At 34.7% G+C, this 23,075-nt stretch overlaps 1 protein-coding gene across 1 annotated transcript; it reads right to left on the reverse strand.

Annotated features, from left to right (window-relative positions):
• Positions 1–17,840: 17,840 nt before the first annotated feature.
• On the reverse strand, positions 17,841–18,506 carry LOC128039945 (uncharacterized mitochondrial protein AtMg00860-like). Its single transcript, XM_052628885.1, has 2 exons — positions 18,144–18,506; positions 17,841–18,050 (listed from the first exon to the last, which is right to left on the reverse strand). The coding sequence occupies exons 1-2, from the start codon at positions 18,504–18,506 to the stop codon at positions 17,841–17,843; spliced, it is 573 nt and encodes a 190-aa protein (XP_052484845.1).
• Positions 18,507–23,075: the final 4,569 nt, after the last annotated feature.

Below are 23,075 nucleotides of genomic sequence, written 5' to 3' on the forward strand. Positions count from 1 at the left end.
CTTGAATCGTTTAGAAGAAGAAGAGGTTGGAACCATATGAGACTACATGCTGGAGTAGTCATGGGCATCGATGTCTAGGAAGGAAAAATAATCAAGGGAGAGCAACCAGTTTTGAGGAGACACTAGCATTTGAGAAAGCTATAAAGACAAGGATAAGAGAACAAGGTGAGTTTATGCACCCTACTTCTGGGTTATATATGATGATATGTTGCTTGCATGAACTAGAGAATGTATGAGCAATCTGTGCATGAATAATGTTGTTGAGTCATGTTGAGTTAATTACTATTGCTTTAAGATAGATGATGATTTGATGCATGCATGGCATGATAACTAGGGGGAAACTTGTATGGGATAGATGAGGTTAGGATGGGAAAGGGGAGAGTGAACCTATTAGATACCGCCTCGGGCGAAGCTTTAGGCCTTGTAGAGGGAATCTTGCGGTGTTCGAGCATCAAGCTTAGGTAGAGTAAAAGAGGTAATAGGAGGAGGATTCAGGAAATGAAATTATGGAATGGTATTTACTGTGATGGCGATATCGACTAGTCCTTTAGGGCAACATTATGACAAAGGCATATAGCATAAGACCGTAGACGATAGAGGCTATGGCAGTCTGGTATGAAGTACGTAGCATAAGGCCATGGATGAAAAATGCTATGGCAGCAGGGTACAAGGTATAAGGTATACGGTGTAAGACCATAGATGAAAGGTGTTATGGAAGCCAGATATGATGAGTAAGAGAATGGATGAAAGATTCTATGGCATCATAAAATGGTACGCCAAGATGACGGATCAGTGTAAGAACATGGATCAAAGACTCCATGGCATCCGTAGGGAAAGTCCACTAGTCTAGTAAACACAGAACAGATAGTCCACTAGATTAGTAAACACGGGATGGTCTACCAGATCAAAGCAATACATGGTAAGTAGGGTGCAAGACCTTAACTCAGCTAATAAAACCAAATGATTCCGCCAGGATGCTGTCGTCGATTGTCCGCCAGGGCATCAAACATGAGGGTAGTATTAAGTCAGGCCATGATGGTATAGCGTTAAGACATTTCAGAAAGTTCGCCGAAATGGTAATGCAGACATGTCTGACAAAATGTAAGATGAGGGACCCTAATGGGGAAGTTTGCCACATAGGATGTACGCCATGGACTATGATCAAAAGAAGAACATGAATGGCATGCTAAATTGTAGGTATGCATAAGCAAGGTGAGCCAAAGGGGCAGGGTTCCCTGGATTAACAAAGGGATTCGCTAAGGGCGATGCAAAAATAGGGCTAACTATACGAAAATCGAGTCTATGGGCCTAACTCACGAGAATTCCAAGTAGCAACGGGTGATTAAGTGGAACCCGGACAATAGGGATCTGCTGGTGAGGGTCCGCCAAGGCATGGTAAGTCTGCTGAAAATCTCGCAGATAATAGTTCGCCAAGAATAGTAGAGAACGAGTAAAAAGGTGAAGTTAGGATAAGGCAGAGTTAGGTTTGCCCTATCAGACAATCAATATCATGAAGGAACGCACTTGTATCTCATATTGAGATTGTGTTAAGGTAGCAAGAAGCTGTAAGGGAAATGGAGAGGCAACAACAACTTCGGTAAAATCTTTGTCATATGAAGAGGAGACTAAGAGTCGAATTCTTTATCCAAAACTTGTTTCTTATAGTTCCATTGCAAGTTGGTTATATTATGTTATTTAGTAGATTCTCACTAAGTTCATCAGAACTTATAGATTTCACTACTTCATTGTAGGACAAAGTGTGACAAGAGACTTGTGTGGAGGGACCAAGTCATCCATCGTCTAATCATTGTCGCATAGTAGAAGTTATACATGTATATAGAAGGGCACCCACGGAGGCCTCACCTTGGTGGTTAAGTCAAACATAATAATTGTAGAATCATATTAAAATAGTGAAGTTGTACCCAAAAACTAAGGCCATAGAAAATCATTATGGATTTTCTTTAGTATTTGATGTTAGTGGTAATTAGGCCTATGTGTTAAAGTGGTTTTTATGTGTAATTAGTTTTATTATAGATGTATAATAAAATTTATCAGGTTCTTGTAGCATTCAGTACTCGAACACATCGATCGAGTTGGGTATGGGGTGTTACAAAACCACATTCATTTCTAAATGTTTTCATTTCTCCATTTCCATTATTCCTATCTATTTCTATTCATTTGTTTCAACATGCAATTCATTTTTAGTTCTAATGAGCTAGCGGAAGGACCGATCTGATTGGACATATGCGATTAGGGTTCAAATGATTTATAATTAAGTTCCAGTTTTTTGCCTATTAGTTATAACCTCACTTAGCCATGAAGTCATTCAATTATAGTATTTTGACTGAGCTCTCCCCAATAACATGCCATTACAAAAGAAACTCGATCAGTACTTGTCCAATTACCTTTTCATAAGTGTGTTACCCTCATAGGATACCCTTAATCTTTAGTGTAGTATATGTTCTCCCAATATGCTCCTATTTTATCTTATGGTAACCAGTATATCTTCCTTTATGAAAAGTCAATTACTATCAAATAGTAATCAAGTCATTCATCACAAAGACGAACAACCTATGGCCATGTTTACTTTTCATCAACCATGTAATGCCAATGAGAGGATATCATTAACCTATGTTTCAGACTATGAATTCCACTATTGTGAATGACACTACATATTATCGAAGTCGTATACCCAACACACCAACTTTCGGTTCCTTATATATTTGCACCAACTTTCAGTTTGATGTATTGTCAATCGAATCAGTCACATTTATGTCTTTACTTTCTAGAAGTCATCCGCTCCAATGCCAAAGACGAAAAAAATCTCCCCAGTTGGACTCGATAGATGACATTAATCTTTCAATCATTTTGCTCATTTCCAATTAGACTAATGACATGTTTAGGTTCATCTACAAATACAAGTTATGTTTTTGTATTACGATCTGAGCACATAGTACTGCTTAGTATTAGTTTAAACATTAGACAACCAATGAGACAATCATATGAGGATAATTATACAAAGTATATTAATGTAATTCAGGAATTATTTTATTTACCAATCTACTAGAAAAAATTACAAATGTACATTGACGAAAATACTACACTTAGGACACTAGATCCAATAGTCTCTCACTTGCCTTAGTGAAGAAGATGGGTCATATTTCAAATTTCTATGCTCTCTATATATTTCCCAAATAACTCTCTAGCTAGTAGAGTCCTGGTAAAAACAAATCCCCAAGGTTTGTACTCACATGTGATCTTTGACTACATTCACTATTCCATCAAACACTACCATCTCTCTTATGATACTTTATATCAATGTGTAACTGTTACAATATGTCACATTCGTTGTTGGAGCAACTACAATTAAAGCATAAACAATTAATAGTAGTCAATAATTAAAATTCAGTTAAACATACATTGGACATGAAATGATGTAATAGACCAAAATAGGGCCTAAGAGTTTTAAGGGTATTTTAGGAATTTTAGCCTATACGAACTCAGAATTTCATAAGGTTGGTATTCGATAATGTTTTCAATAATGGTTTTCATAAAGTTCAGTCAATTTTTGACAATGAGTTTTAAATATCTTTAATTCTGGAAAAGGAGTGAATTGTAACAGGGTTAAAATTGAAAGTTTTTATGAAGCAAATTGCTCAAAATTTTAACACCAACCTAAAAAACCCCTTCCTAGCTTGTTTCACGAAAAAGCTTTGCTCTCTTCTTGCTTGTGTCATTTTTGCTCTCTCAAGTCCTCTTCATTGATTTCTGATGCTAAATCTTCTCCCTTTAGATCTTTGTCAATTTTCAAGCCAATTATCCTCAAAATATTCCAAGAAAAAACCCAAAAGTAACATTAATTTCATCATCTTCCTTGAGTGTTGGTTTCTCGGATTTGTGTCAAAAACTTTATTTTTCTTTCGTTAAAGATAATCAATCGTCTTCCTATTAGTTTTAAATGTTATTTAGTTCTTTAAACTAAATTTTTAGCCATTAAAACGCATGTTTTAAATAAAAGCAAAAAAAGTGGGTCTTTAATGGTGAATTTTGAGTTTGTGGATAAAAATTTAGTTTTAAAGTGTTTTTCAATTAGGTTTAACCTAATTAGAAGCTTTCTAAAGTAACTTTAAAGTTTCATCAAGGATTTCTCGGGTTTTAATGAATTTTTATTGTAATGGCCAAAACTTGTCAAAAAATTTTGATACCTTAAAACATGTAGTTTTATGTAGTTTAAAGGTTGGGAATTAGTCGTAGATGAATATGTAGATGAATGAAATTCATTTCATATGAAAAGATTAAGCATAGACTGAGTTATTCAAACTTTAAATTTGTTGTGTTAAAGGTTTTGGTTAGAAAAGAATGTAGCTTAGGCATGTGTTTGGGTTATTTGAAGTGAGTTATTAATTGATTGTTGAATGAATATATGTGCGGTTTGTCTTGTTGAAGTATCAAAGTCTATAGGACCTTCAACGAGTAAAGATAAATGCAAAGGGAAGCTTGTATAAGCTTTCAGTTTTTTAGCAAAAGTGAATATTTTAGTGAGTGATTTAGAATCGCTACTCGTAGATGGTTCGTTGTGTATTTGGGAATTTAGAGGTAACCTAAACCCCTACTCTGAATTCCAAGTGTAAGTGTTTTTTTACCTATGCTAAATATGTGGTAATATGTTAGTGAATTCTGATAAAAAGAATTATGATGTGATGAAATATGAACATGTTGTGATGGTAAATATGAAGGTATGTTATTCATGCGATGTTACAGTATGTATAATGTGCGATTGATATGATTATGCGGTGAAAATGTACAGATAATCGGTAAGTAACATTTGATGACATTATGGATATTTTGGCCTTTGGAATTAATGAGACCGTTGGATATAGTCGGCATGCCATAAGATTGTGAGTACTCACTTATATGTGTAGTGGTATATGGGGCTTGAGGCCTAGAGACAGTTTTAGAGAGATAAGAGAATGTGAGCCAAGCTCCATTCACTAGGATATGTATGTATGGTGTGTTGGAGAGTGTTAGCTATATGCTTCGCTTATGGGATATGTTGACTCTACGAGTCTATCTGTGGTGTATTGGAGATTCGTGTATCCGATGAGTGCTGATAGAGTCCACTTTACGTTTCATAATCTCAAGAGCCAAATTTTCATACACTGTGACTAAATGTGATTGTATGTAATTATATGTGCTTATATGTGATTGATATGTGTCGGAATACATATATGCCTAAACATTCGTATAAATAATGTGTAAAAGAATGCATAGAACATGACTAAATATGTGAATTATGGCACTTAGTTAATAACGTTTTGGGAATATGTTGTATGTTGTTTGGTTGATGCATGATGACTTTTTTGCGTAGCGGTTGTTCTAGGCACTCACTGAGCTTGTTAAGCTCACCCACTCTGTTTTATCCTTTGTAGAGTAGTTGCGCTCTCGGTGTGAGTGGTGTGGCCGTCGAGGGATTGATCCAAGCCATTCTTTATTCATTATAGCAGGTGTTTTGCTTATTCTAGTTCTAGGGACTAAAAAAGCAACGTGGTAGACATTTATATCAAACTATTAAGACGTATTTGGGATTATTTCTATATTATGTATGTTTGGAAGCATGTGGACTTGGATATGGTATTTGGACTATTGTTTTAGACATTTTGATGCTTACATGACTAGGTGAATGAATCGTGATGATTAGGGATTAAGTTTGAATGATTTAATGCTCTTATATGATGACTTGGTTTAACCTAAAGTAGAGGTATCGATTCTAGGGCTTTTTCAAACGATACCTCTGTATTTTTGAAAGTGCAGGGAGTCAGAATACCAATTTGGTATCGATACATTGGCCAGAGTATCGATACTCGAGGTCTAATTATCAATACCTTATGAAAGGTACCGATACTTTTTGATGGTTTGAAATTTGGCAAGAAACAGAATGCTATTTTGGTATCGATTTTCCAGGTGGTATCGATACCATAGAGACGGTATTGATACCTACGTAATATTTTTGGGAAATTTTGATAAGTGGTCCTAATGCATGATTAATGCCTATGTTATGCTATTTTATGAATTCTTGGCATGGTTTATCAACAAAAAGTGAATGTATGGCTTATAATTCATTATAATGCTTTGTTATTATTAATAAAAAAAAGATGCATGAGAAATAACATGTTGTTCTAGATGAACAAGTAGTGAGATGATAGTGTGGCATCTCGATATTTGACTTGGCATCTAGGCCGGGTATAGGGTGTTACATTTGGTAGTATTAGAGCTGAGGTTCAATAACACACAGACCTATGAAAATGTTGGGTGTAGTGAGTTTGTAAGACCCGAAAGATTAAATTATTTTAGCTACTTGAAATGAATGTGATATCTCCCGAATGTAATATATGTGGAGGTCGGAATGGGAACATATTGCCTTAAATTCTACAGTTTGCTTGCAGGAACAAGACTTGGACCATTTCCCCGCCACTCACACCGGTTGTTATTTTTTTATGTGTGAATGTGAGAGCTAGTGCTCAAAAGGATGGTACATCCGCTACACCTCTTGGGCCTCCGCGTATGGTGAACATACCTGATGAGAGCGTAGGCCTTCTGATGGAAGCGTTAATTGGAGCATTTCAACGGATTGTTGGTGCTAACCCTACCCCTACACTTGTTAATCTTGTAGATGTGAATCGGGGCTTACCGCTTGAACGTTTTCGTGCGTTGGGTGGTAAAGAGTTTTTTAGAGTCGAAGGGACTGATCCGACCTTAGCTGAGTACTGGTTGGGATTAGTGGAAAGGATCCTCGAACATGATCTCTTATTTTGAAGAAGAGAAGTTAGGTTTTACTTTGTTCCTACTTGATGAGAAGATGCATCGTTTGTGGAATACTGTTAAGAGAGGTACACCACTGATCGTTTAACTTGGGATTATTTCTTAGAGGTGTTTAGGAGGAAGTTTATGGGCGAGCGGCATATGGAAGCTCGTAAGCGAGAATTCTTGGATCTTGTGGAAGGTTGCTTGTTTGTGCTAACTATAAGGTCAGTATACTCCTAAGATGGTTTTCACTGAGAAGGATCATTGTAAGAGGTTTCGCTTTGGGCTCAATTGTGAGATTCAGGTTTATCTATTGGCCCAGAGTACAAAGTTGTTTGATGGGCTCGTAAAAAAAAGCCAAGGAAGTGGAGGAGACTTTGGCTAAGCCAGCTCATTTTGTAGTGGCTGAGACTTGTAATAGGGCTTATTATGGTGCTTCTGAACGTCCGCCCAATAGGGGGCATGATAATTACAACTCTGGTAGGGGTGCGAGACATGGGTCCCAACCGAGTCAGTCTAAACAGTAAAGTAATGTTATAACTAGCACTGTTGGTTCTGGATGGCTACTTTGTGCTCATTGTGATGGTAGGCATCCTGGAGAGTGTCGTAAGTTAACAAGTGGATGTTATAAGTATGGTTCAAAACAATATTTTCTTAGGGATTGTTTGAATAGAATAGAGGTATCACAGACTCAGAGTTCAACATCTACTACTGCGCCTGCCAGGGGTCATGGTCGCGGTAGAGGTAATGGGAGACCAGTTGGGTAGCAGATTATTACTCATATAGTAGCCTCACAAGTTGAGTTTGAAGGTCCAGCCTGAGTTTATGATGTTAGGGAACCTGAAGATCAAGATCCAGCCGATGTTATTGCAAGTACTTTCACTTTTCAATCTATCCTATTATTTTCTTTGGTTGACTCTAGTTCTACACATTCGTACATTTTGAGTGAATTAGCTAGCCAGCAAGAGATTCCTGTAAAGATAATTGATTTGGACATGACTGTAATTAGTTCATTTGGAGATAATGTTATCGTGAATAGATTTTACCGTAGATGTCCCCATGTGATACAAGGGCATGTTTTCCCTATTGATCCTATAGAATTATCATTTTACGAGTTTGATATTATTTTGGGAATGGATTAGTTGATTGAGCATAATGCTAAGGTAGAATTTGAGACGAAACGGATTACTTTAAATAATAGTAATGGTTTAGGAATAGTTGTTATGGGTGAAAGATCGGGTTTTATGTCCAATATGATTTCGACAATGAAGGCTGAAAAGATGATGGGAAAATGTTGTAAGGTTTACTTAGCCTAAGTGATGAATTCAGTTAGTAAGGAGTTGAGAGTTTAGGGTATTCGTACTGTTAGGGATTTTCATGGTGTGTTTCCTGAATAGTTGCCTGATTTGCCATCGGATCGTGAAGTTGAGTTTGGTATTGATTTTTATCCTAGTTCTGCACCGGTGTTCATTGCACATTACCGCATGGCACAAAAAGAGCTCAAGGAGTTAAAGATTCAATTACAAGTGTTATTAGATAGAGGGTTTATTCGACTGAATCTTTCTTTTTCATCTTATCGCGTCGAGTGCACCGATTTTGTTTGTGAAGAAGAAAGATGGTACGATGAGGATGTGTATTGATTATAGGTAGTTGCACAAGTTGACTATTAAGAATAAGTATCCTTTGCCTCGGATTTATGACTTGATTGATCAATTTTGAGGTGTAACGGTGTTCCCAAATATTGATTTAAGATCTGGGTATTACCAATTGAAGGTGAATGAGTCAGATGTGCTGAAAACTACTTTTAGGACTCTGTATGGGCATTATGAGTTTTTGGTGATGTTGTTTGGATTAACTAATGCCCCTGCTACATCCATGGATTTGATGAACCAAGTATTCCACTCATACTTGGATCAGTTTGTGGTTCTCTTCATAGATGAAATCTTGGTGAATTCTCGTTCTGAAGAGGATCACGACGAGCACTTAAGAGTTGTTCTACAAATTCTTTGGGATAAGTAGTTCTCTACGAAGTTGTGTAAATGTGAATTTTGGCTTAAGGAAGTGGCATTCTTAGGTCATGTGGTTTCAGCGAAAGGGATTCGTGTGGACCCAAAGAAGATTGAGGCGATTTTAAAATGGAAGTCGCATAGGAGTGTTACTGAAGTTCGGAGTTTCTTAGGTTTAACTAGTTACTATCGTAGATTCGTTGAAGGGTTTTCTCTTATTCTTGCACACTTAACGAAACTACTTCAAAAGAGTATGGAGTTTGAATGGATGGATGTAAGGCAGAAGATTTTTGATCAACTTAAAGTAGTCTTGACGAAGGCACCTGTGTTGATTCAATCGGAATCTGGAAGAGATTTTATGGTTTCTAGTGACGCTTCGTATACAGGGCTCGATTGTATATTGATGCAAGAGGGTAAAGTTGTGGCTTATGCTTCAAGGCAATTGAAGATTCACAAACAAAACTATCCTATTCATGGTTTGGGGTTAGCTGGTGTGGTGTTTGCACTTAAGATTTGGCACCATTATCTTTATGGAGAGAACTGTGTGATTTACACTGATCAAAAGATCCTTAAGTACCTCCTCTCCCAAAAGGAGTTAAATTTAAGGCAAAGGTGTTGGATTGAGATTTTTAAAGGACTATGACTGTGTGATTGAGTATCACCCTGGCAAGGCGAATGTTATTGCTGATGCTTTTAGTACGAAGTCGATGACGAAGTTGAGAGCTATGTTTACGCGCTTGAGTTTAGCTAGTGATGGTGGTTTGTGTGCTGAACTTCAAGTGAGGCCGACTTTTTCGCAGCTGATTAAGGAAAAACAACAGTTAGATAGGGATTTGCTAAAGAGGATTCGACAGGTTAAATAAGGAATTAATGGGGATTTCCATGTAGACGACAATAGTATCTTAAATTTCAGAGGTAGATTGTGTGTGCTGCAAGATGTGGATTTCAGGCAAGCGATCCTTACTGAGGTGCATGGTAGCCCTTATGTTATGCATCCTAGTAGGTGGAATATGTATCATGATCTTTATGGAATTTATTGGTAGCCTGGGTTGAAGCGTGACGTTACAGATTTTGTGGCTTGATGCTTAGTTTGTCAAAAGGTGAAAGCTGAACATCAGTTCCCTTCAGGTTTGATACAACCGATTGTGATTCCTAAATGGAACTGGGAAATGATTACTATGGATTTTGTTTCCAGTTTTCCGTTGATGCCATCGAAGAAGGATTCCGGTTTAGGTTATAGTAGATTGATTTTCGAAGAGTGTGCATTTTTAAGTAGTACGTACCAATTATTCGTTACAGAAGTTGGCAGAGTTGTATATTGCTGAGATTGTTCGTCTTCATGGGGTTCTAGTTTCGATTATTTCTGATAGGAATCTGAGGTTTACTTCAAGGTTTTGGAAGAGTTTGCAAGAGGCTTTGAGATCGAAGCTTACTTTCAATATGGATTACCATCCCCAAACTGATGGTCAATTGGAGAGGGTAATTCAAGAATTAAAGGATATGTTGTGAAGTTGTGTAATTGAGTTTACTGGTAGTTGGGAGCGATATCTGCCCTTAACGGAGTTCGCTTACAATAACAGTTTTCAAGCAAGTATTCGCATGGCACTATTTGAAGCATTATATGGTAGGAGGTGTAGAGCTCCGTTGTATTGAACGGAGTTGGATGAAAAGCGTGTTGTTGGACCAAAATTAGTTTGTGAGACCGGAGAGAAAGAAAAATTGATATGCGAAAGGTTGAAAGAAGCAACAGATAGGCAGAAATCTTATGCGAATTTGAAGCATCGAGATATCGAGTTTCAAGTTGGTGATAAGGTGTTTTTGTTGGTTTCCCCATGAAAAAAGGTATTAAGATTTGGAAGAAAGGGTAAATTAAGTCCAGGGTATGTTGGACCTTATGAAGTTGTTGAGAGGATTGGACTGTTAGCTTATCGACTCAAGTTGCCATGAGAACTTGAGCGAATTCATGATGTTTTCCATATGTCTATGCTTCGAAAATATCATTCAGATCCATTGCATGTTGTGCAAGTTAAAGAGATCGAGGTTCAACCTGATCTTACGTATGAGGGGGAACCAATAGAGATTTTAGACTATGAAGTGAAAGTGTTGTGAAAAAATAGAGTTCTATTGGTTAAGGTTTTATGGCGCAACCACAAAGTGGAAGAGGCTACTTGGGAAACCGAGAAAGCGATGAGATGTCAGTATCCATATTTATTTAGCTCAGGTAAATTTCATGGACGAAATTCTTTTTAGTCGAGAAGAGTTGTCACACCCCAAAATATGACCTAAGAGTTTTGAGGGTATTTTAGGAATTTTGGCCTATATGAACTAAGAATTTCATAAGGCTGGTATTCGATAATGTTTTCGACAATGGTTTTCATAAATTTAAGTCAATTTCTGAAAATGAGTTTAAATATCTTTAATTTTGGAAAAAGGACTAAATTGTAACAAGGTCAAAAATGAGAGTTTTTATGAGCAAATTGTTCAAAATTTTAACACCAACCTAAAATCCCCCTTCCCAGCTTGTTTCACGAAAAAGCTTTGCTCTCTTTTTACTTGTGCCATTTTTGCTCTCTCAAGTCCTCTTCATCGATTTTGGTTGCTAAATCTTCTCCTTTTCGATCTTTGTCAATTTTCAAGTCATTTATCTTCAAAATATTCCAAGAAAACACCCAAAAATTTCACCAATTTCATCATCTTCCTTAAGTGTGGGTTTCTTGAATTTGTGTCGAAAACTCTGTTTTTCTTCTGTAAAAAGGTAATCAACCGTCTTCTATTAGTTTTAAATGTTATTTAGTTCTTTAAACTAAATTTTTAGCCATTAAAATGGATGTTTTAAATAAAAGCCGAAAAACGGATCTTTAATGGTGAATTTCGAGTTTATGGATAAAAACTTGATTTTAAAGTGTTTTTCAATTAGTTTTAACCTAATTAGAAGCTTTTTAAAGCAAATTTAAAGTTTCGTCAATGATTTCCCAGGTTTTAATGAATTTTCGTTGTAATGGCCAAAACTTGTCGAAAAATTTTCATATCTTAAAACCTGTAGTTTTGTGTAGTTTAAAGGTTGGGAATTAGTCGTTGATGAATACGTAGATGAATGGAAGTCGTTTCATGCAAAAAGATTAAGCGTAGAATGAGTTATTCGAATTTTAAGTTTCTCGTGCTAAAGGTTTTGGTTAGAAAAGAATGTAGCTTATGCTTGTGTTTGTGGTTATTTGAGGTGAGTTATTGACTGATTGTTGACTGATTATATGTGAGGTTTGTCTTGTTGAAGTGTCGAAGTCGATAGGACCTTCAACGAGTAGAGATAAAGGCAAAGGGAAGTTTGTCTAAGCTTTTGGTTTCTTGGCAAAAGCAAATATTTCAGTGAGTGTTTTAGAATCGATGCTCCTAGATTATTCGTTGTGTTTGGGAATTTAGGGTAGCCTAAACCCCTACTCTAAATTCTAAGTGTAAGTGTTCTTTTACCTATGCTAAATATGTGGTAATATGTTTGTGAATTATGATAAAGAGAATTATGATGTGATGAAATATGAACATGTTGTGACGATAAATTTGAGGGTATGTTATTCATGCCATGTGACAATGTGTATAATGTGCCAATGATATGATTATGCGGTGAAAATGTGTGGATAATCGGTAAGTAATATTTGATGACATTATGGATATTTTGGCCTTGTGACTTAATGAGACCGTTGGATATAGTTGGCATGCCATAAGATTGTGAGTACTCACTTATATGTGTTGTGGTATATGTGGCGCTAAGGCCCAGGGATAGTTTTGGAGAGATAAGGGAATGTGAGCCAAGCTCCATTCACTAGGATATGTATGTGTGGCGTGTTAGAGAGTGTTAGCTATATGCTTCTCTTATGGGATATGTTGACTCTACGAGTCTATCTATGGTGTATTGGAGATCCATGTATACGATGAGTGGTGATAGAGTCCACTTTAAGTTTCATAATCTCAAAAGCCAAATTTTCATACACTGTGACTAAATGTGATTGTATGTAATTATATGTGCTTATATGTGATTGATATGTGTCGGAATATGTATATGCCTAAACATTCGTATAAATAATGTGTAAAAGAATGCACAAAACATGACTAAATATGTGAATTATGGCACTTAGTTAATAACGTTTGGGAATATGTTGTATGTTGTTTGGTTGATGCATGATGACTTTTTTGCGTAGCGGTTGTTCTAGGCACTCACTGAGCTTGTTAAGCTCACCCACTCCATTTTATCCTTTGTAGAGTAGTTACGTTCCCGGTGTGAGTGATGTGGCCTTCGAGGGATTGATCCATGCCAATCTTTATTCATTATAGTAAGTGTTTTGCTTCTTCTAGTTCTAGGGAATAAAAAAGCAACGTGGTAGACATTTATATCAGACTGTTAAAACGTATTTGGGATTATTTACATATTATGTATGTTTGGAAGTATTTGGACTATTGTTTTAGACCTTTTGATGCGTATATGACTAGGTGAATGAAGCGTGACGTTTAGGGATTAAGTTTGAATGATTTAATGCTCTTATATGATGAAATTTTGTAACCTGAAGCAGAGGTATCGATATTAGGGCTTTTAAAATAATACCTCTGTATTTTCAAAAGTGCAGGGAGTCAGAATACCAATTTGGTATCGATACCTTGGCCCGAGTATCGATACCCGAGGTCTAATTATCAATACCTTGCGAAAGGTACCAATATTTCTGATGTTTTAAAATTTGGCGATAAATATAATGCTAGTTTGGTATTGATTTCCAAGTGGTATTGATACCACTTAAAGGAAATATTGATTCCATAAAGGCGATATTGACACCTATGTAACATTTTTGCTAAAATTTGATAAGTGGTCCTAATGCATGATTAATACCTATGTTATGTTATTTTATGAATTCTTGGCATGGTTTATTAATAAAAAGTGAATGTATGGTTTATAGTTCATGATAATGCTCTGTTATTATTAATCGAAAAAAAAGATGCATGAGAAATAACATGTCGTTCTAGATGAACAAGTAGTGAGATGGTGGTGTGGCATCTCGATATTTGGCTTGGTGTCCAGGTTGGGTATGGGGCGTTACAAATAAGGTCAATTTCAGGTCTTACACAAGCGTACATAAGCTCTAAATCTAACCTGAGATAGAAATAGGACCTAATTGTAAAGAATTCAAAATGTAGGATCGATATTGTGATGTCTTCCTTTCCACATTGTGAAGATGACAAATAGTTTGTCATGTCACGACGTCAAGCCACTCGACATCACAACATCACTTCCTATAATGACCTCATCGAGATGACGGATCTCTCGTTGTACCATGACCCTATAGGTCATTCATCGTCGCAACGATGTTTGAACAACATCGCGACGTCACATACTATTTTAACCAAAATGTACCAGTTGGTACTTTTTGCTAACACACTCACATCCTTCTATCATTTGTACCTAAATAGTCTTTCTTTACTTACATTAAACATACTAAAACATAAACAAATAACCACATTCATCCATAACACCAACTTCGGCATTCAATCATTCATTTAAACAAGTCATTCTTTATCAAAATGCATATTAAACCTTATTCAACTATAGATAGTTCTATACCAATTCATGTGCCTCATATGCATTCTAATCAAAATCAAACATGCCATCTTTAACTATGCATCACATATTATATCATATTTCAATACTAATCTTGCAAACACTTAAGTATTAACATTAATCAACTTCCAAACATAGCCAATACAAAGGACTTCACTAGGTACATGACATTTAACTAACGAAAGGATTTCACCAACTTAGTTGAGTCTAGGGTTCTATCTGGATGCTAGAGTTGATGCTTATGAACTCGTATTTAACTTAAACTACACATGGAAAACAAAACCGTATGCTGAGTAATTAACTTTGTGGTATTTATATAATTCAAATATCATAATGCAACATAAATTAATATATGACATTTATATCAATAACAAACATCATGATAAATTCATCATTTATACCATATAATACAATCTTAGTATGTTCTAGTAACTAACTTAAGAAACATTATATTGACATGCCACATTCCTAATTGAATGGAATGATTCGTTCAAATTTCGAATCATTTAATACAAGTATTAAATCCTCATGTCAAAACATATCAATATACCATCTATAACCGTTTCATACATGTTCATTTAACTAGTGTATAAGTAAAACACATTAATACCGTATATCCCGAATCAATTTAGTCATTTTATTTTAATTTCATCCAAATCTTTCAGATTTATAAATCCGGTGTACATAATTTATCACAACAATGATCATTTTGTATATCATTATCCATTTCACATGTTAATTCCCTATTAATCTGACTCAGACTCGAACGGATACACAGATCCAACCAATCACACCAATTTGTCACCCAATGCCTAATCGGATAAATCTGAAGTAAATAAATTGTGCCTTGCACTTCTCGGTATAACTGAAGTAAAAATGTGCCTAGCACTGACTCGTAGTCGAAATAACCCGTACTTGATCTATACTATGGCATGCCAACTATATCCAATTCTACCCAAATAGTTAATAGGGTAACAATTCATCAATTCTGAATTTAACTCAATTTCACAATTTAACATTTCCATTTCATCCCAATTTGAAGTAAATTTTACATTTGCATCAAGATACCGTATTTCCAAATCTATCCAATTTAGTCTCCTATCTCAAATAAATAACCAAATCATATCAAATCAACTCAATTTATCAACTTCAGCTCACCTTATAATCTTACCATTCAAAACAGAAGATATATGCAACAATTGAAGTGGTTCGAATTATAGAAATACAAACCGAAAACTCTGAGTTATTTGTCGATGACTTTAGCTTTTCCTTTCCCTCTCGAGGAGTCCGAGTCAACGTTAACTACAGTTTAACATGAATATATAGTATCATCAACAATCAACCAGATTCACAGTCAATTGTCAATTTATACAAATTTTGCATCTTATTTAATTTAGTCCCTAAAACCAAGACTAACATAATTTTCAATTTAGAGCTTAAATTAGAAATCTGATTTCATTCTAATCCATCAGGGGCTTCCAATTTATTATTTCTATAGCCTATTTTACAAATTAATTAGTTTAGTACCTATTGAACGAAGATATCAATTAACTTTACAATTTAGTCCTTTTCACATCCAAGCTTAGATCTATCAATGTAACACCTAAAACTTTAAGAAAACATCAATGCTAACTTTCTAAAATTTTAATAGTTTTATAAATTGATAAATGGCCTAGTTAGATAAAGCTGTCATGATCTCAAAAACATAAAAATTACAAGAAAAAAAACTAAATTGTACTAACCAATTAAAGCTTCAAAGTTTAAACCCCTTTGGCCGAGACTTCTTCTTTTCTTTTGTCCTATTTCAGTTGCATGAGGAAGAAGAAAGAATTGCCTTCTCTTTCCTTTCACAACATATATTTATTTTCATTACATGTTTGATTTTATAAGTTTAATTATAAATTTTATAACATATTTTCTTATACATCTACCGTCCACTTCAATTCCTAAGTGGTATAATTACCACATTAGTCCCTACTCCATTTTCTAATTAAAATTCTATAGTAATTGAATTTTTATGAATTTTACAATTTAGTTCTTGTACCCTAATTGATCACTAATTCGACAAAAATTACCTAGCTAATGCACAATTCACCTATAACATAACTTCTCCATTATTTTTATTAAATATTTAAGAGCTCGGTTTTTAGAAACGGGATCCCAAAATCACATTTTTTGACACCACTAACTTTTGGGTCGATACAGTTCTCCTTCCCCTAAGAAATTTTGTTCTAAAAATTTACCTGGAAAGAGGTGGGAATACTGGGATCTTATTGCCTCTTTCGGTTCCCAGGTCACCTCATCAACACTATGACTACGGCATAAAACTTTCACAAGTGGAACACGCTTATTCTTCAGCTTTTTAACTTCTCGAGCCAGAATTTCAAGCGGTTCCTCTTTAAAAGATAAATCAGGTTGAATTTTGATTTCTTCCATCAGAATAATATGAGACATATTTGAACGATATCTCCTTAGCATTAACACATGAAACACGTCATGTATCTTTCATAATTCCGCCAGTAGTGCTAGTCGATATGCCATAGGTCCAATCCTTTTTGTGATTTCATATGTCCTGATGAATCTGAGGCTCAACTTCCCTTTATGAACGAATCGTAGAACTTTCTTCAACAGAGAAACTTTGAGGAATACCTTGTCTCCCACAGAATACTCGATATCTCTATGTTACATATTAGCATAAGATTTTTTCCTATTGAAATTTGTTTTCAGTCTATCCTTTATCAGTTTAACTGTATCTTCAGTTTCCTAAATCAATTCCAATCTAACAATCTTTTTTTCACTTACTTCTGACTAACAAATGGACACTCTACACCGTCGACCATATAGTGCCTCATATGGAACCATTTAAATACTCAACTAGAAACTGTTATTATACATGAATTCAGCTAGTGGTAAATAATGTTCCCAGCCTATTTCAAAATCAATAACACAAGATCGAAGCATTTCTTCTCACATCTAAATTATTCATTTCGGTTGACCATCAGATTTAGGATGGAAGGCTAAGCTGAAGTAGTCTAGTGGGAATCTGATGCTCTACTTTTACCCATTGACAGGTCAGATATTTGGCGACATATTCAATAATTCCTTTTTTCATACCAGACCACCAATACGTTTCTCATAAGTCATAATACATTTTTGCACCATCAATATGCATAGCGAATGGACTATCTTGAGCTTCATGAAGTATCAGCTCTTTCAAATCACCTACATTTGGAACACAGATTTGATTACAGAATCTTAAGCAATCGCTATCATCAATATAGAAATTCTAAACAATACCTTGCTGAACCATTTTCTTTTTCTCTGACAACTTGGAATCAACAAGCTATGGCTCCCTGATTTGATCAATCAACACTTGTTTGATTTTTAATTCGGCCAACAAACCTCCGTCACTGTTAATAAAGTTGGGCAAACATTGCTCACAATTCAACCGCTGCTTTCTTGCTCAATGCATCAGGTACAACATTAGTCTTTCCTGAATGATAATCAATGACACAGTCGTAGTATTTCAACAACACAATCCAACGATGTTGTCTCAAATTCAGCTCCTTTTGAGATAGGAGGTATTTAAGAATCTTATGATTGGTACAGATATGACACTTTTCACCATACAAACAGTGCATCCAGATCTTTAGAGCAAAAACCACATCAACAAGCTCTAAATCGTGTGTTAGATAGTTGAGTTCATGCCTTTTCAGCTATCGAGATGCATACGTAATCACCTTTCCATCTTGAATCAAAAAACATCTCAAACCATTTAACGAAATTTCACTATAAACAACAAACTTTTTCCCCAATTCAGGCAAAGTCAAGATCAGTGCTTTCTTCAACATCACTTTCAACTTTTCAAAACTTTCCTGACACTGATCGTTCCAAATAAACGACGAGTTCTTTTGAAGCAACTTCATCATTGGCGTAGCTATCTTAGAAAACTCATTCATGAATCTTCTGTGATAACCAACTAAATCAAGGAAATTCCAGATTTCTGACACATTTTTTGGTGCTTTCCATTGAAGGATAGCTTCTATCTTTTTCAGGTCCACATGAATTCCTTCTATCGAAATAACATGTCCTAAAACCACCATATCAGATAACCATAACTCACACTTACTGAGGTTCCCATATAATTGCTTCTCTCGCAAAACTTGCAACATAATCCTGAGATGGTTAGTGTCCAGCTCCCAATCTCAAATATATCAGGATATCATCGATGAATACTACTACGAACTGATCCAAATAAGGTTGAAATATGTGGTTAATGAGATCCATGAATGTGCAGGAGCATTTGTTAGTTCAAAGGGCATCACCAGAAATTCGTAGTGACCATATTGTGTACAAAATGTTGTTTTTGGTAAGTCATTATCTTTTACCTTCAATTGGTAATACCCCAATCTCAAATCAATCTTAGAAAAGACGGAATCTTCTTTCAACTGGTCAAATAAATTATCGATGTGAGGTAAGGGGTGTCGATTTTCAATCGTCAGCTTATTTAAAACAATCATCACACTAATCTAAAAAGCAGGAAATAAACAAAAATAAAAAAAATACTAAAATACCCTTGAATAATATAACTTTTTTAGTTACGGAAAGACAATTCTGTAATTTCCTGACCAAGTTAGTGACCTAGTTAAGGGTGACACCAACTCAATTAAAAAGGCTTAATAGATAGTATAAATATATACAACGAATATAGGTAAGAAAGTATGCATTAAGGGTGAGAAAAATTCGGTTTGACTCGAAAAACTTGAAAAAAAAAGGTTTGAATTTCAAATTATTCAAATTGAATTAATTGAGTTAACCGAATCAACTCGACTTTTTTTTTGAATTTTTAGTTCGAATATAGTTGAATTTTCAAATTCAAATAATTTGAATAAACCAAATACCAAACCCTTTTACTTCCCTTCCCCCAACCCCCCTCAAACCCTTTACTTTAACGTAAAAAAATTACTTCTCTCAAACCCCAAAAAGTTTTTCTTTTTATTTTCCTCCCAAAACTTTTACTTCCCCCTAAAAAATTTTACTTCCCCCCGAACCGCTAAAATTTTTCCCTTTTACTTCCCCCCAAAATTTTTTTTCCTTTTGCTTTTCCCCAAAACTTTTACTTCCTCCCAAACCCTAATTTTTTTTTCAAATTTATGTCTATCATTTATATTATTGAATTAAATTTCATATTCGTACTATTTATATTATTAAATTTTTTAATCATGTTGAATCTTTATCAATTTTATTAAAATTGAATTATTGATGATGCCATAAAATATTTGTGTTAAAATTTTTGTTGGTATCAATTTCACATTTTATCTTTAAAATAAATTTTATTAAAAATCACATCTTTTACCTTTAATATATTTTTAATTTTAAAATACATGGTGACAAGAATCAAAAGATAATTGAAGCAACTAAGCAAGTAAAAAAGCTAACACATATATAAAAGATTAATAAATAAATTATGAGGAGATGAAAGTTAATAACAAACTTGATTACGGTGGGTGGCAATGGCTATAAGAACCCAAAGTCATAACTCGAACAAATATATTCGATTCAAATTCCATCTCATTTAAGAAAATTTCAAATCGAGTTAGGATGATAAAATAGGATTAGTCAACTCGAATTTTTTTCATTCGATTCAATTCAATTCAATTCGATTCAATTGAGCGCTCACCCCTAGTGTACGTAATAAAATTAAATTGTATAAAAATATCAAATTAAAGCTTTAGTTGAGTAGTAAATTAATTTTTTAATCGAAAGCGGTACTTTTTGTAGCAACCCATTTTTAGTAGTGTAGGAAATAATGGTCTCGGGATCACAATTTCGACTAGGTAGTAAATATTTTTAATGTTTATAGGCTTATTTTAAGGTCATATTAAATTTTCGTTAAGAAATTTGATTGTTTAAATAGTTAATTAAGTAAAAATGGCTAAATTGTAAAAGATGTAAAACTTGTTTTCTATTAGTTAAAGTGGTTAGATGACTATGGAAAGGAAAGCTAGTGGACTTAGGTGGTAATTATACCATATTACATGTTAGTGGATGTTTATGGATAGGTTTTAGTGAAATTTCAATAGATTTTAAAGGTTAATTTTGTAAATTAATAATAAAATCAAATATTAAACAAAACAGAAGGTAAAAATTTTATCATCTTCCTCATTTTTCCATTTCAAAATCGAATCATCATTGAAAAAGAAGAGGAAGCTTTGACCAACCTATATTTCCATGCATGGTATGTTTTTTAGCCCCGTTTTTAATTATTTTTATGTTTTTGAACTCGTTTTAGCTTAATTTACCTAACCTAGGGGTCAATTTCTAAAGTTTTTAAAAGTCTAGGGTCTTGCCATGTTTGAGTTTGAATGTATTTTGAATTTAATTGATAGATTATTGTGTATGATTGTTAAATAGACATGATTTGTTAAATGATTTTTAGTGATTTCAAGGTTTAGGGATTAATGTGTTAAAAGAGCAAAACCTTTTGGTATTAATGTGAAATGGTGGAAATTATGGGTTGTTAAGAAACACTAGGAAATTCGGCTAATAGGTTGTTTATTTAAAAATGGTGAAATTGCAAGTTATAAACCTAGGGACTAAATTGTATAAAGGTTAAAATATTAAGGGTAATTTTGTAATTTTTGATTAATTTTGATTACAGGTTTGATTTGAATATTTGAAGCTATTTGAAATACTTAATTGAATGAAAATATTATTTAGATCAAGATACACAACAACCAAACTTAAATCGGGGAAAAGCGAAAGCTTTGGATTAGCATTCGACTCTGTTTTTACAGCCATAGTTATCGATGTAAGCTCGTATTATACATAATGTTATATTAAATTCCTTGCTATTGGTTCTACCTTATTAGTTAAGGTGTTTGTGATTACATTTTGTTGATTGATGGAAATTAAGTTGTATTGGAGACATTGTATCGGGTTTTGAACCTAACAGGCTTTATACCGGTGCATGTAATCAGGCCTTGAGCCTAGCAGGCTTCATACTGGTGTAGTAAATCAGGTAACTTTAACGCGTTCTGGAAATATTATTACAAGTAACCATTGTGATTCTATTAAGTTCAACGAGTAAGTAAAAGTTGAAGAAATGCATGTATACAATTGATTATTGTTCATGACCTTATGAAATGTTAATGATGAGAATTTATCATGTGATGGAAAAGATGAATTATGGAAATTCATTTATTAGCATATGCTATGTCACATAGATATTATGTTTACATGTTGGTTATTAACCATGTGGATTATTATGGATAGGAAACTATCATGTTTTTAATGTTGAAATGGACTTGGTTGAATGGTTTATCAATTGATGTTCGGTAAGTTGAAGTTAATCTTATGTGAGCTTACTAAGCAAATAATGCTTACGTAGTTGTGTTTCTTCTGTTTTGTAGTCTATCGGAAGCTCGACTAGTTGGAACCTTGTCGGAGTCTTATCACACTATCCAGAAGTCACTTTGGTAGTTTTTGAATATTTTGGCATTGGTTATAAATGGCATGTATAAGGCTTAATGTATAGGATTATATGTGATAGATGTTGTAAGTATGTTATGTGGGTCACTTGATTTGATTATGTCTTTTGAGTTTAAGATGATGAATTTGTAATGCCTATTAAGAATGTGCTTTGGTCACTTTGGGATGGTATGTAAATGCATAACTTATGATATGTCTTTAAGTGTATGAAATGTTGAATGGTTGGTAGTTGTGGAAATAAGAATTTAGGTTATAATGTGATGTTAAATTGTCTTGAATTGAGGTGCCTTTGAATGGCATATTGGTTAGAATTCATAGGTTGATTGATTTAGCATGTTTGGAGTATGTTTAGTAAGTGTTTTGGCCATGTGAATGTGTGTGTATGGTGTTTCTTGTTTGGAAAGACTTGGCATGGAAATGACTTGTTTTAGGGGTTAATTTTGGTGCACACGGCTTGGGACACGGGCTGTCACATTGTCGTGCGCCACACACGGTCATCTCACACGATCGTGTGTCATTTATATTTTAGGTACAGGTTTCACACGGTTTGCGATACAGTCGTGTCTCCCAAAACAGTTTCGAGCACGATCTGGAACATAGCCTGCGACACGGCCGTGTGACCCAACATCGAATACCCACACGGTCGGGCACACGACCTATGACACAACTGTGTGGCCCTTTTTCAAATACTCACACGGGCGAACACACGAGCTAAGACATGACTGTGTGTCCCTACTTCGAATGTTCACACGGTCTGGACTATGTCACATGGCCTGGCCGCACAATCATGTTACCCCTATTTCCCAAATTTTGCATTTTATTTCAAATTTTTTTGTTTTGTTTCAAAATGATCCCCGAATGTTCCCAAAATATTTTTAGGGGTCCCAAAAGCTCAATTTAAGGCCCAAATGTGTATGTTTGCTATGATTGTATTAAGATATTAAAATGTTACTTAATTTTAAATACTTACTTTTTTTTGAAGTTTAAAGTTTTGTTTTGTTCAGTAACGCTCCGTAACCTTAGTTCGGTGACTGAGACGGGTTCGGGGTGTTACACTTTTTTTTTTGAAATAAATCAAAAGTGATACCTAAGTTATTCATTTTGCCTCATCTTACCCTGATACATAATACTGACTAATAAAAGTGTGACATGTGACACATTCTTATTGGAATTCATACACC

Source organism: Gossypium raimondii, chromosome 3 (assembly GCF_025698545.1).
Source record: "Gossypium raimondii isolate GPD5lz chromosome 3, ASM2569854v1, whole genome shotgun sequence".
In the NCBI taxonomy this organism is placed as follows: Eukaryota; Viridiplantae; Streptophyta; class Magnoliopsida; order Malvales; family Malvaceae; genus Gossypium; species Gossypium raimondii.